General features: G+C 37.4%; 1 protein-coding gene across 5 annotated transcripts in view; it reads right to left on the bottom strand.

Annotated features, from left to right (window-relative positions):
* ASB3 (ankyrin repeat and SOCS box containing 3) overlaps window positions 1–16,006 on the bottom strand; it is a 111,345-nt gene that overhangs the window by 66,800 nt on the left and 28,539 nt on the right. For all 5 annotated transcript variants that reach the window (XR_002342145.1, XM_013992808.2, XM_021085687.1 and 2 more), the window contains exons 2-3: window positions 14,433–14,641; window positions 9,313–9,471 (exon numbers count right to left, since the gene is read on the bottom strand). Coding sequence is in view for 4 of the 5 variants with exons in the window: in XM_013992808.2 (XP_013848262.1) it covers window positions 9,313–9,471; window positions 14,433–14,628 (355 nt within the window). In the remaining variant the exon portion in view is untranslated. The remainder of the gene's footprint in view (window positions 1–9,312; window positions 9,472–14,432; window positions 14,642–16,006) is intronic.

Genomic DNA, 16,006 nt, shown 5'->3' with positions numbered 1-16,006 from the left:
TTCAATATAACAATGTGACTGGCAAGGATGGGTAATCATTTCAAGAATGTCATTGGTTAAGTAGGACTGCCCAACAGTTATTTATTTCACAATTAAATTTTATAATCAGAATGATTACAAAAATAAGGCTTTCTCCATCAAAGATACGTACATAATTTCAAACCACTTTCCCATAATTTCACTTACTCCGATATATTCCTATCATGTGTCTTGGCCATAAATCTTCACTCTGAAATGTAGTATTTTACAGCTATTTAGAAAATTTTGTTCTAAAACTGTAATGAAAAGTTATACTTATAAAGGCCTTCATGTTTGGACCTCCTGTTGTGGCTCAGGGGATTATGAACCCGACTAGTACCTATGAGGAGGTAGGCTCAATTCTTGCCTGGCTTTGCTCAGTGGGTTAAAGATCCGGTGCGGCTGTGAGCTGTGGTGTAGGTCAAAGACATAGCTCAGATCCTGCATTGCTATGGCTGTGGTGTAGGCTGGCAGCTGCAGCTCCAATTCTACCCCTAGCCTGGCAACTTCCATATGCCACAGGTGCAGCCCTAAAAAAAGGAAGGGGGGAAAAAAAGGACTTCATGTTTGCCCAATGACTAATATTTTTTCCTGTTTGGCTGCATATGGAGTTTCTCGGACCAGGGATCAAATCTGAGCCACAACTGTGACCTACATCACAGATGCGGCAATGCCAGATCCTTAGCCCACTCTGCTGGGCTGGGGATAGAACCCACAGCACCTCAGAAACAACATCAGATTCTTAACCCACTGTGCTACAGTGGGAACTCCATAACTAACAACCTTAAACATGTATACTGACGATAGAAAAAAAACTATGATCTCATGGACATAATTCATTATATTAGGAATTTAACAGAAAGATTGTGGTGAGTACCCCAATCTAATTTTACATGTTGCCACTGACATGTTTCTGACATTAGAGAGAAGTCTAATGGCCTATCAGACATTAGAGACCATATCTAGAAAAACACATTTTTTAATCACATGTAAGCCTTAAAAGGCAAAAACCTAAAAATCCATCATCTTATTGTTTTTCCATGTCTCCCTAGTAACAGGGCCAAGAGAAACCTTTATTTTTTAATTTAATTTTATTTTTTGGCCACCCCCAAGGCATGTGGAAGTTCCTGAGCCAGGGACAGAACCTGATCCCAATACTGGATCCTTAACCCACTGCGCCACAAGAGAACTCCTAAAATGCAACCTTTAATGAACATCCATACTTCAGAGTTGGGAAAATTCAAACTCCTGTTTTCAAGAACTAACATGCCCTCAAACAAAACTGCTTAAATTACAATCCTTGGGGAAGATGCTTAACCTTTCCACTGAAAAAAACCTAAAAATAATTCCAAAGATAAAGTTTACTTAACATAAAATATATTAAATATATGAATGTTAAACCTCAAAATCCCTAGCACTGCAAAAAATAACTCTATGAATGATCACTGATCCATGAAAATACTAGTGAAAAGTGAAATGCAGGTTGGTTTGTTCAACTCTGGAATATATCAGCAGAGCCAGAGTGACAGGATATGCCACATAAGCTAAAGTATGACATGTTCTGGAGTTCTCTTGTGGTGAAACAGGTTAAGGATCTGGTACTGTCACTATGGCAGTTTGATCCCTAGCCTGGGAAGAACTACAACATGCCAAAATCATGGCAACAAATAAGTATGGGAGTTCCTGTTGTGGTGCAACAGAAATGAATCTGACTAGTATCCATGAGGATGCGGGTTTGATCCCCGGCCTTGCCCAGTGGTTCAGGGATCTGTCGTTGCCGTGAGTTGTAGTGTAGGTTGCAGTCTTGGCTCAGATCTTGTATTGTTGTGGCTGTGGCATAGGCAGGCAGCTGTAGCTCCAATTCGACCCCTCACCTGGGAATCTTCATGTGCTGCAAGTGCAGCCCTAAAAAGCAACAACAAAAAAAGTATGACATATTTTACTATTAAATATTGTAATAAATAGCTTCACATAACACTGTTTATAAAACATTTCATTTATATTTTTTATTTATTTATTTATTTAGCTTTTTAGGGCCACACCTGCGGCTATGGAGATTCCCAGGCTAGGGTTCAAATCGGGGCTACAGCTGCCGGCCTACACCACAGCAATGCAGGATCCAAACCGTATCTGCAAACTATACCAGCTCACAGCAACACCGGATCCTTAACCCACTGAGCAAGGCCAAGGATTGAACCTGCAACCTTATAGTTCCTAGTTGGATTTGTTTCTGCTGTGCCATGACAGGAATTCCTTATAAAACATTTCATTCTTAGTAAATATTACTCCCATGTTTAACACTGAAGGTTACACAAACTAAGCAGAGAAGAAGAAGAACAAAAGATAAAAAATAACCCATGAAAAGTCAAAACTGCATGCTTCGCAGTTCCCACAGAAACTGTTCTATGAAGTCACATTGGATTGGATTTGAGCCTCCAATTTATCAGTGTTGTTTTATACATAGGAAAATAAAGAGAAAAAACTACTTCCACATAATCAGCTAGATTTCCACTTAGAATCTACTATATTTATAAATGAAGGCATTCTTATTTCCAAAGCAGTTTTACAAATCTATCCTTAGAATATTTACTGTGTACGCATTTATGAGGCAAAGGAAAGCAAGAAAGAAGGCAAGAGAAAAGAAAAGAAATAAAGGGGCAGACTCCTTGTTAAACATAAACTTTAAATTGCATGTTAGCAAATGATGGTCTATAAGGACAATTTTCATACAGAAGGGGAAGTTTCCTTAATATTTCCTTTCTTCTGGAGTTTTCTCATTTTAATTACTGTCATCAAACTGAAAATCTCCCTTCTGAACTAAATTTTATGAAAATCTTGGTGAATTCTGTGTAGGGAAGACAGTCCCATTACAAACAGCAGAGTAGTAAATTTTCTAACTGCATTTAGTTTTCAGTCATAACCATACAACACTGATGATAACTTTTCCAGTTATCTGGAAGTTTCCACAGTTCTGTACTCATTTTCTAGGCTCTGATCTTCCAGTTTAGGTGGTCAATGGGTCACAGGATAGGTACCACAACATGCAAGGGAATATAGCTTCCCTGGGAGGATGGGGCAACATGAACAGTTTGGAAGACAACTCTACAGATGGGAAGGAAGCTATACAAGATGGGCAGTCCTCCTTTCTCACTTTTTTTTTTAAATGGCCGTACCTGAAGCATATTGTCCCAGGTCAGGGTTCAAATTGTAGCTCCAGCTGCTGGTCTATGGCACAGCCACAGCAACGTGGGATCCGAGCCGCATCTGTGACCTACACCACAGCTCGTGGCAAGACCGGATCCTTAACCCACTGAGTGAGGCCAGGGATCAAACCCATATCCTCATGGATACTAGTCAGGTTTGTTACCACTGAGCCACAATGGGAACACCCATCCCTTTCCACTTTAAATCCAGTCGGCCCAACAATTCTTCCTCGCCTTGAGATTATCAACTATAGTTTGTTACAAACCTTGACGTGTTCTAGATTTTGTTTTAACTAAAAAAAAACTCTTCTATTATATCTTGAAACAGGGATCACTATAGTTATTTAAAAGAGGGAGAAAGATACAGATAAGAAAAGCAGATTGCTGAAGTTTGTCATATTTATGGGGCAGAACATACACTAGAGCCCAGAACACTAAATTTAAGAAACACCTACCTAAAAAGTCACATATCCATTCTTCGTCAGTATGTTTTTGCAAAAGCTCAGGCTGTCTGTACTTTTCTTTCCTTTTCCTTCTTTAAAAATACTCTACTTCCAAACAAAGACCTAATAACAAGTGATGCAGTACTTGAGCATATAAAAGTATTCTATGTACTACACCTTCCTGGGCTTAAACTCTCTGCTTGAGTCAAATTATTTTTTGTATTAGCTAATACAAAACATAATTAGCATGATAAATTTGCTGCCAGAGAAATTAAATAAATCCTATTACTATAAATAAGTGATTTAAAGTTAGTCACTGGTTTGAATTATCTTAGCAACTCTTTATTAACATAAAAAAGAGAAAGTTAACTATATCCTGAAATGTAAGTCACTAAAAATTCTGCATCTCTAATTTTCTCCAAATATTTACACATAACAGGCAAGCAAAATATTGAATATCATAAATGGGACTATTATATGTTGAAACTGTAAACTAAATGATTAAACTAGCACTTCTCAGTTTCACGGAATATGAATTTTTTTTTTTTTTTGCAATATTCCTAAGTGTTCCACAAAGAAAAATAACATTACAGTCAAGTACATTTCAAGGAGTTCCTGTTGTAGCTCAGAAGGTTAAGAACCTGACTAGCATCTGTGAAGATGCGGGTTCAATCAGTGGCCTCACTCAGTGGATTAAGGATTCAGCATTGCAAACTGCAGCATAGGTCACAGATGTGGCTCAGATCCTGCGTTGTTGCGGCTGTGGCATAGGCCGGCAGCTGCAACTCCCATTCAACCCCTAGCCCAGGAACTTCCACATGTTACAGGTGAGACCTTAAAAAAGAAAAAAAAGTTCAAAATGCTAGGTTAAAGTTAAAATAAGTGATGTTTTATAAGAAGCCACCTCGGAGACCATTTTTTCATTCAACAAATAATTTACCAGATGCCTACCATATAACAGGCACTGATCTGAGTCGGAGATTTACAACACTGAACATGGCATATAAAATTCCTGCTCTGTGGAACATTCTTTCTAATAAGGGGAGTCAATAAAGAAAGTAGCAAATAAATAAGAACAGTGATAAGTACAAGGAAGATACTAAAATAGGAGAGCTAAAAGAGTACAGAGGATACTGCGGATTAGGTGTACACTTAAGCTACATGGCTAGTGTTTTTTGTTTTTCTGCATTAGGGAATAGAGAATACAGCATTTCCCAGATATATACTGATGGAACCCTTCTGTCAGTGTACATCTATTAATAGCTCATGTAATCAATTTAGGAAATGCTATTCTAACCAATACACAGATAATAGCAGAATCGAGACTCAATCATAGCTCTTCTGATTCTAAATAGTGTTTTTACACATCCACATCTGTGAGCAGAAATATAACAATAGTACATATCTCATAGACTCATGATGAAAAACTAAACAAGCTAATTCATGTAAAACACTTGACAAAGGGTTTGGCAGACATTCTCAGTAAGTGTTACTGTTACAATTAATATAGTCCTCTGCACTTTATGTTTTCCTCTGTCATCCCAGGGTGGTTTACTTTTCTCTCTTTAACTACTTGGAACACTACTTCTAACTCTTTTATAGAACTTAATTATGTTCATTCCTCTGTGTGTTAGATTCCTTGAAGACAAACAACTAGAATAGAGACTACACACGGTATGGCCTCAATGAAAGCTTAAGCTTACTATTTGGTTGTACAGAACATCCAAAGTGGGTTGAATAATGTGTGTTTGGGGTTGGAGGGTGGGGGGGGAGAAACTTTATATAAAAAGCAATCTCCTCTTTAGGAAACTCCAACCATATTACAGCAAGGCTTCCATGAAATATCTTCATAATGATGCATTTTGATGTATTCAAAATACTTTTACAAATTAATATTACCAGTAATGGATCATTTTCTTCTTAAGATGCATGAAGATACCACTTCACTTCTGCGGTATTTCTAGAGAAACATATAACCTGCACTTTATCAAGAAAAAACATCAGAAGTTTCCATTGTGGCTCAGTGGGTTCAGAACCCAGCTAGTACCCATAGTATCCATGAGGGTGCAGGTTCAATCCCTGGCCACGTTCAGTGGGTTAAAGGATCTGGCATTGCTGTGAGCTGTGATGTAGGTTTCAGACTCAGCTCGAATTTGGCATTGCTGTGGCTGTGGGCTAGGCCAGTAGCAACAGCTCCAACTGGATCCCTAGCCCGACCATATGCTGCAGGTACGGCTCTAAAACACATAAAACAAAACAAATTGAAAGACATTCTATGAAATAAATGGCTTAAACTCTTCAAAAATGTTAAAATAAAAGATAAAAAACAACAGCCACATGTAAAAGAATGAAATTAGAATACTCTGTAACACTATACACAAAAGTAAAACTCAAAATGGGAGTTCTCTTGTGATTCAGAGGGTTAAGGATCCAGTATTGCCACTGCAGCGGTGTGGGATCCTGCTATGACAAAGATTTGATTCCTGGTCCAGGAATTTCCACATGCCACAGGTGCAGGGGGGCAGGGAACAGGGGCTCAAAATGGACTAAAGACTTAAACATAAGACCATATACTATAAAAGTCTTAGAGGAAAACACAGGCAGAACACTCTAACATAAATCACAGCACTGTCTTTTTTTTTATTGTCTTTTTTTAGGGCCGCACCCATGGCACATGGAGGTTCCCAGACTAGGGGACTAGGGGTAGAATCAGAGCTGTAGCGGCCGGCCTAAGGCAGATCCGAGCCTCGTCTGCAACCTACACCACAGCTCAGGGCAACGCCAGATCCTTAACCCACTGAGCGAGGCCAGGGATTGAACCCAAGTACTCCTGGATGCTAGTTGGGTTCGTTAACCCCTGAGCCACGATGGGAACTCCATACTATCTTTTTTGACTCACCTCCTAGAGTAAAGAAACTGAAACAAAAATAAACCAATGGAACCTAATTAAACTTAAAATTTTTTGCACAGCAAAGGAAATTATAAATAAAATGAAAAGAAAACCTACAAAATGGGAGAAAATCTTTGTAAATGAAGAAACCAATAAGGGATTAACCTCGAAAATATACCAACATCTCATGAAGCTTTACACCAAAAAAACAAATAACCCAAATAAAAAATGGTCATAAGATCTAAACAAACATTTCTCCAAAGAAGACAGACATATGGCCCAAAAAGCACATGAAAAGATGCTCAATATCACTAAGTATTAGAGAAATGTAAATCAAAACTACACTGAGATATTACCTCACACCACTTAGAACAGCCATCATCAAAAAGTCTACAAACAATAAATGCTAGAGACAGTGTGGAGAAAAGGGAGCCCTTCTACAATGCTGGTGGGAATATAAATTAGTACAATCACTATAGAGAACGGTATGGAGATTCCTTTAAAAACTAAATATAGAACTACCACATGACCAGCAATCTCACTCCTGGGCATACATCCAGAGAAAACCTTAACTCGAAAAGACACATGCATCTCAATGTTCACTGCAGCACTATTTATAATAGCCAAGATATGGAAGCAACCTAAATGTCCATAGACAGAGGACTGGATAAGGAAGATATATATAATGGAATATTACTCAGCCATTAGAAAAGAATGAAATAATGCCATTTGCAGCAACATGAATGGACTGAGAGATTTTCATACTAAGGTGAAATAAGTCAGACAGAGAAAGACAAATATCATGTGAGATCACTAATATAAAAAATGATAGCAAACTTACAAAACAGAAACAGACTCAAAGATTTTGAAACTAAATTTACCAAAGGGGGAATGTGTGTGGGGGGAGGCAGAAATTAGGGGTTTGGGACTGGTATATGCACATGGTGGTACATGGAGAGGCCAACAGGGAACTGCTATATAGCCAGGAACTCTACTCACTATTCTGTGATAATCTATCTAGGAAAAGAATCTTAAAAAGAATGGGTGTGAGTATATGCATAACTGAATCATTTTGTTATACAGAAGAAATTATCACAACATTGTAAATTAACATTACTACAATAAAACTTTTTAAATGAAAAAGAATCCTTTGTACTGTTATTTCCACAACTCTGAAATTATTTCAAAACAAAACATACTTTTGTCTAAACACAAAACAGGAAAAAAGAAAAGATGGCAAATAATCACATGAAAAGATATTCAACATCATTAGCAATGAGAAAAATGCAAACTAAAATCACAGTAAGATCAGCAGTTATTAGAGGGTTAAGTAGCAGGGGGAGGATGATTAAAAATAGGCAGCAAGGACTTCCCATCTTGGCGCAGCGGAAACGAATCCAACTAGGAAGCATGATGCGGGTTCCATCCCTGGCCTTGCTCAGTGGGTTGAAGATCCAGCGTTGCCGTGAGCCATGGTGTAGGTCGCAGATGCGGCTCAGATCTGGAGATGCTGTGGCTCTGGCATAGGCCGGCAGCAACAGCTCCAATTAGACCGCTAGCCTGGGAACCTCCATATGCCACGGGTTCGGCCCTAAAGAGACAAAAGACAAAAAAATTAAAAATAAAAATAAATAAATAAAAATTAAAATTAAAAAAAAATAGGCAGCAAGACAGAATTTTGGAAAAGGATGGAGCCATTCTACATTTATCATTGTCATTACACAATTTTATCCATACATCAAAACTCATAGAAGTGGATACTAAAAAGAATGAATTTACTATACATAAATTTTAAGAATATATATTTTTTAACTAACAAGGAAAAAATTAGTTTCATAGACACCTCATTTTATTCTCAGCCCAAAAAAAGACTAGATAGGTACTATTACTCTCACTTAATAAGTGAGGAAACTGAAGTATAGAGTAAATAAAGGAACATAAATTACATGTGGCAGAACCAAAACTATGGTCCAGATGCATTGATTCTATTCAAATGTTTTATTCTCTTAATTTTCTCATGTTCCACTAAACTTTGGAATAATTTTCTCATGTTCCACAATATCTCTGAAGACAGACAGGATCAGTGAGAGGGAGAAAAGAAAAAAAGACAGGTACTGGAGGTATGCCCTTTAAAATTTGGCCTTTCGGGAGTTCCTGCTGTGGCTCAATGGAAACAACTCCAACTAGTAACCATGAGGATGCGGGTTCGATTCCTGGCCCCACTCAGTGGGTTAAGGATCACCTACACAGCTGCAGTGTAGGTTGTAGATGTGGCTCAGATCCCGCATTGCTGTGGCTGTGGTGTTGCTGTGGCTGTGGCATAGGCCAGCAGCTTGCAGCTCTGATTAGACCCCTAGCCTGGGAACTTCCATAGGCTGCACTTGTGGCCCTAAAAAATAAATTAATTAAAGGAAAAGTAAAAGCAAACATAAAACATTCACAGGTAACCTTGTTACTACTGCTATAATTTAAGCTCTGGTCTTCAGAACAACACTGACAACAACTACTGCGTCAATTAAGAATAGGCTACAATTTTAAATAAACATTTAAAGAGATTCCCGGATGTACCACCCATGGGTAGAAAACAAAGAGGAACCTTTAAAAATACTGTTTTGATTTCAGAATCAAAGAGGCAGTATAATATTTGACAGAGAACATACTCCAAGTACAATAGCTTAAGGTAAAATCAAGCTTAGTTACTTTAGCAAAAAAAATAAAAATAAAAAATTATATCTATACCACAAATAACATAGCTCACCTAAAAACAGTGGTGTGGTTTCCTCTAAAGTAGTTGCATTAGGATCTGCTCCAGCTTCTAAAAGAATCTGTATGATTTTCCAATGTCCTTGACTTGCAGCAAGATGTAATGCAGAGAAGCCCTCAAAAGTCTTTGTCTTAATGTAGTTTTCAGAAGAATCTATGAAAGAATAAAAAATTATCAACATGGATATCATTCCATGTTCTGAGATTAAAACGCAAAGATTACATGAAGAATTTAATGAATATTAAAAGATAATTATAAATGGGAGATCTCGTCTTGTCTCATAGTTTAAAACTCTCTGGAAAATCAAGAAAAAATTCTAACAAGGGTCACAGTGTAAACAGCTCTCCACTATTCTTAACACATAAATTCTGCACACACACTCTTTCTCTTCTCTAATTTTTGGTAACTGGGGGAAGGAGAATGGCAGGGATTGAAAGGTAACACAAAAGCAAGATCAAAAGAGGATCAAGCACCAAAGATTTGCTTAAGCAAGATTTACTGAAATATTGATAAATTTGATTTTTTATTTCTAAGTTTCCTTGACAGAAATGATCTCATCTCTAGCATTACCTCCTTATACTCAACTAAAACTCAACTAAGATGAAGGTAGTTTAAAATACTCTTTTTCTAATCTAAAACTACATTCTAATTGTTAATGAACACTGCATTTCTAAAATGATAAAATAGAGGACTTCCCATGTAGCTCAGTGGGTTAAGAGATCCAGTGTTGTCACTGCAGTGGCTCGGGTCACTGGTGCGGCGTGAGTTCGATCCCTGGCCCAGAAACTTCTGCAGGCCACAAGTGCAGCCAAAAAACTGGAAATGAAAGGGGAAGGAAAGGATAAAATACACTTCAAAGAAATCAAACAGTGGCAATCAATTTATAAGGAATTTATGGGTTAATTTATTTTAGGTTTTTTAGGGGTTGTTATGAAAAAATCTCAAGGTTTTAGTAAAACGTTCAAATTATGTTAATAATGTCTACATTAAAATGATTGTAACTTACACCAGAAGATGTTAAGTGACTTTCTTATCTTTATTTCTAAAACAATAAAATTTTTTTTAATTTTATGGCTGTACCCGCAGCACATGGAAGTTCCCAGGCCAGGGACTGAACCCGAGACACAGCTGCAACCTGTATTGCAACTGCAGCAACACGGGATCCTTCCAATCCTACTGTGCCTATGGAGGATCAAACCCTGACTCAAGCAACTGTAGTCAGGTTCTTAATCCACTGCACCTACAGTAGGAACTCCTATAATTCTAAACAGAATAGAAGGATGGGCTATAAGGTGCAGGGGGAAGGCATTTCTGAGAATAGTGATAAACATAAACAAGTAAAAAAACATTTAAATAATATTTTCGTGAAATATCAGAAAACTAATGCTCCTGACTAAAATAATTGCCTGTTTTAAGTAATTCTTTTAATTGAAGTTCACAGCTGCAACTGGCAGTCTAACCCATAATAATATTCAACTAACATCTTGTAAGCATAAATAAATAAAACAGCCTACTACTTCACAGGACACACAATTGGCAAGCTAGTGTAGTTATAGTTTTAGAAGTTCCTATCACAAAAAACAGTGTTCCTCAAATTAGTCAAAAACTGGTACTTATTCAGAAACCCACAAAACTATAAAGCTAAGTGAAAAATTAGGAACAGACGGTTATGGATACAGATATGCAGACAGCTCCCAATGAAAAAATTTCAACATTATTAAGAATCTGACTGTTCTCAAAATAACAAATTTATTTTATTTATTAATCTAATTAATCCTAAACAAAATATCAACAGAGCTGGTTGTTGGTTATTTAAGTGGTTTTATTCTTGTAAAGTGACTTAGGTTGATAAGAGTTAGGGAGGGCAGGTAAAAATAACAATGAATTTTGAAAAATAATCAAGGAAAATATTGAGGGAAGCCTAGACTTACTATTAAACGATGTGATAAAGTCAGAACAAGTAAAATAATGTGGTTCATCTGGACACACCTCCTTTTTTCCCTGGCCACACCTGTGGCATGCAGAAGTTTCCAGGCCAGATATGCAACCTTCGCCACAGCAGTCACTTGAGCCACTGCAGTGACAATGCCAGATCCTTAACCTGTTAGGCCACCAGGGAACTACTAGACGCAACTTTAATCACTATGCTACACTGCCTTATCTAAGGCTCTTCAATATCTGTTACCACACCTAGTATAAAAGTGTAATATTTTCTTAACATGACCTAATAAAAAGTATTCTGAATTAGATCATATATTTGTCAAATAAAAGTATATGTGCATAATGTTATGATTAATTATAAGATTTTAAGTGACCTTTAGTCAGCAAATGGTTTAATATTGAATGGCATGATTAACTGCCACTGAAGATTATTACTGCCTTTCAAGATGATAAACTTCATGAAATTTCAATACCCATTATACTAAGTTTCCAATACAGGAAAGAAGAGAAGCAAATTTGTTATTTGTGCTAATACTTTATACAGAAAGATAAAGAGCAATCTATATATGCATATTAAATTTCTAAGTAATCTACACCACACTTCAGTGTACTTCAAGTTGAATGAGAAGACGTGTATGATTTCCAGGCTAGATTCTGCATCTAAATTGAAGATAGCAAAGCAAAGCCCTTCTAACTATTTAAGATTCTTCCATTCTAGCTGTGTAGGCCTGATCACGGTCATACTTAGTACACTAATAAAAGTATGTTTTAGGAATCTCTGGCAGTTCACTAATATTAGGTGAAGTTCAACAAGGATGAAATTACATAATAAAAGACACTTTTATGTATACCAGCTAAGCCACAAGGGAAAAGAGAATTAAAAATCATATAAAACACAGGTATAGCTAATATAAAGAATGGTAGAAATGTTAAACTTGCTTTGGAGACTTTTAATATTAACACACAATACCAAGTTAATTGGTACAGATATAAAGATGGTGTTGTCATCTTTTTTTAAGTGAACAATGGGCTATATAGTTCTTTTGCTTCATTTTAGCTTGATTCTTTCCTATTTTATTTTTTGCTTTTTAAGGCTGCATCCATGGCATATGAAAGTTCTCAGGCTAGGGGTCGAATCAGAGCTACAGCTGCCCACCTACACCACAGCCACAGCAACATGGGATCCGAGCCATGTCTGTGACCTACAGCACAGCTCATGGCAACACCGGATCCTTAGCCTACTTAGCGAGCCCAGGGACCAAACCTGCATCCTCATGGATACCAGTTGGGTTTGTTAACCACTGAGCCAAGACAGGAACTCCCTAATTTGATTTTTCTAGTCAGTGAATCAGATAACCCAATGTGAGAGAATTTTGGACATTAGTCTCAACTACAACAGAACAACCGAACTCATGGAAGAATAAGACCAAAAATGTTACAACCTCCTAAAATAAGTCATATAGCTGCTTCCTATTAGCCTATTTCCTGTCTCTCTACCCTTACCCTAATCTTTATGCATGTAGTACACATAAATTAATCTAAAATTTATTTCATAATAGTGAATTCTAAAAAAAAAATAGTGAGAAAATTTCATTTGATTATTTTTATCTACTATTCACATAGTTAACTATGTGTGGCTCTTATTCTACAAAAATATCAAGCCTAAAAAAAGAACAATAATTAACAATGAAGGTTCGTTTTTGGTGTGCCACAAGAGGAACTCCGATTTTTTTTTTGTAAATGGCCTCACCCACAGCATACCAAAGTTCGCAGGCAGGGACTGAATCCGAGCTGCAGCTGCAACCTACACAGCAGCTGTGACAATGCCAGATCCTTTAACCCACTGTGCACTGTGCTGGGCCAGGGATCAAACCCATGCATCCGCAGCCACCATTGCAGTCAGATTCTTTTTATTTATTTATTTATTTATTGTCTTTTTGCCTTTTTCGAAGGCCGCTTCCAAGGCATATGGATGTTCCCAGGCTAGGGGTTGAATAGGAGGTACAGCTGCCGGCCTATGCCACAACCACTGCAACACCAGATCTGAGCCATGTCTGCGACCTACACCACAGCTCATGGCAATGCTTGATCCTTAACCCAATGAGCGAGGCCAGGGATCGAACCTACAACCTCAGGGTTCCTACTCGGATTCGTTTCTGCTGCACCATGATGGCAACTCCAATATTTTAGTTTATTACATAACTTTTGACAAGTCAACTTCTCTGAGCCTTGGTCTTTTCAACAATAAAATGAGGATAACAATGCCTCAAGAGCAGTTTTGTATATATTAGACAATGTAAATCACATATCTAGTACAAAGCACTGCTCAATCAAACTCCATCTCCTGAGTGTCAGACTCTCTCATTTAGTCTCATTTACCGAGCCCTTCAGTCAATAGTTACTGGCAAATGTGTAACAAGCTCTGAGGGAATGGGGGGAAAAGAAAAGCTTACAGAATTGGTTTGCAGCACTGGCTTATTTTGTGGTATAAATATTCCCACATGGATGATGTCAATATATGAGCATGAAGTCATCCATATAGAGTTGGAAAGAGACATGATTCCTCTCTGTCCCATTACTCTTATTTTTTCCACAACGCTTTTACCTTGAAATTTTACAGTGAAATTATCTTGTTTAACTGTTTAAGTACTTACTGTCTGTCCCCGCTTCAGGAATACAAGTACTATAAAGGCAGGGATCTTGTTCATCTTGTTCTCTTCTGTGTTCTCAATAAATATAAAGTAACTGGAGAGAGTACTCAAATACCAAAAAGTATTTAAAAAAAGACTAATTCAAGCAAAACATTCACACCCTCAATTTCAGAAGCACAGTTCCCTTTATTTGGAGAAGGAATAAAGAATAAACATAACCAGTAACTATCACATGCTTAAATTAAAACAGCAGACTGTATGTGCCACATCACCTAGCTCAGACAATAAAAATGGGCCAGGCACAAGCACTTTCATATAAAGGACATTTAGAGATGTCCAGCTGGAACACCATACTTACATAATCTAAGGTGGGCAATCTTACCATTCTTAATAACAGAGGCTGTTACTGTGTGGTTATGAAAGGTAAACAAAACTACTGTTAATAAGTCATGTATTACCATTTTTTATGTTTTATTAATCCAGATTGCAAGCTCAATTTCCCATACCTTGAGTTTACCTTACCTGCATGAATTAACATCTGGAGACATTCTACAGAGTTGTGATAAGCTGCTTCATGAATTGGCATCCATCCCCTGTTATCAGCAACATCAACACTACGTCCCCTTTTGAGCAGTTTTCTTAAGACTTTAACATTGCCTTCCCTGGCAGCAAGTCCAACTGTGGAACATGTGTCAGAGTAGGCCTCTGTAAAATCCATCCTTTTGACCAGTCTACAAAACAAGTTAAAAAGAAAACACTACTGTCAATAAAGCAACACTGCATTCCTAGAGATTAGCAGATTGCAGTGGATCTGTCTAGCATCTCTCACATAAATGCTGAGGAAGAGCCTGAGGTAGAGATAGCAACCCATCATGCCATAGCCTCTGCTAACCTAAACCAGGAAGTCTCTCTGAGGGATTGAGATTCCTTAGAATGTTCTTACTAAAGACACCAAGGGAGTTTTTAAGTGTTCTATCATTCCTTGTCTGAGCAGCTCCTTCCGGCAGGCTTCTGCTCCTGTTCATACTCCAACAAAATGCACTCACTGGTACTCTGTTGATGAGAGAGCTAAATGACTTCAGTTAATCCTAAATGTATACTCTATTATACAGAGATGGATCTAACTACAAGTAATACTGAGCCTCAAGAGTTAATTTTATAGCCCTCTACAGGAAAAAGCTAAATCTAAAAAAAGCTAAAAAGGGAATGAAGGATATTTTCTTAAAAGAACAAAGGTAATTCTAGTTTTCCTGCCCCTGCTGGTCCCTTCCAAAAGGAGCTAAACACTCATGTTCTCTTTCCTTGTTGATATAGTCCCGCTGACTGAATATGAATAAATGAACAAAGAACACTACAAAGAAAAGGGTCTAGCTTTTCTTCACTAGTCAAAGTTTTTCACAGCATTATTACCCTTTTCCTCATAATTTCCCTTCAAAATTCATCTCAAATTTCCTTGGAGCTAGTATATGATCCCTACAAAGACAATTTCCTGTTATTCACACTATGAGACAGGTTGGGCCAAGATTCTCAGGGAAACAGTTATCTCGCAATGGGCAATCCCTCTTAGTAACACTTCAATCCCACCCTCCCTTTTAGTTTTTCCTAAAGATCTTAGAAAGTAGTTCAGAAAATGCCAACACCATGCCTAGTCCAATATAAGTGAAAAACTTTCTAAAACTACATTCTAAATAATTTAATCAGAAAGGGAGGTTTGAGGGAAGAAGTTAAAAGAAAACACAAAGCATTTCCTGTAGTAAATTTACACTTACCTATGATCACATTTAAATATAAAGTAGTAACTGCAGAAACCAATTCTACAGTGAGCCAAACAGCTGATGTGATCAATCTGACTGGATCAATGGTCCATTACTAAGAAAGTGAAGATTTCTTAGAGAAGATTTAGTTATTCAGTTAATAGTTATTTACTCACAAAAAGACAACCCACAGAATGGGAGAAAATCTTTGCAAGTGAATCGACTGACAAGGGATTAATCTCCAAAATTTATAAACACCTCCTGCAGCTCCATACCAAAAAAACAAACAACCCCATCAAAAAATGGGCAGAAGATCTAAACAGACAATTCTCCAAAGAAGAC

This window comes from Sus scrofa, chromosome 3 (genome assembly GCF_000003025.6).
Source record: "Sus scrofa isolate TJ Tabasco breed Duroc chromosome 3, Sscrofa11.1, whole genome shotgun sequence".
Lineage (NCBI taxonomy): Eukaryota > Metazoa > Chordata > Mammalia > Artiodactyla > Suidae > Sus > Sus scrofa.
This window is presented reverse-complemented; position numbering and strand designations above follow the sequence as displayed.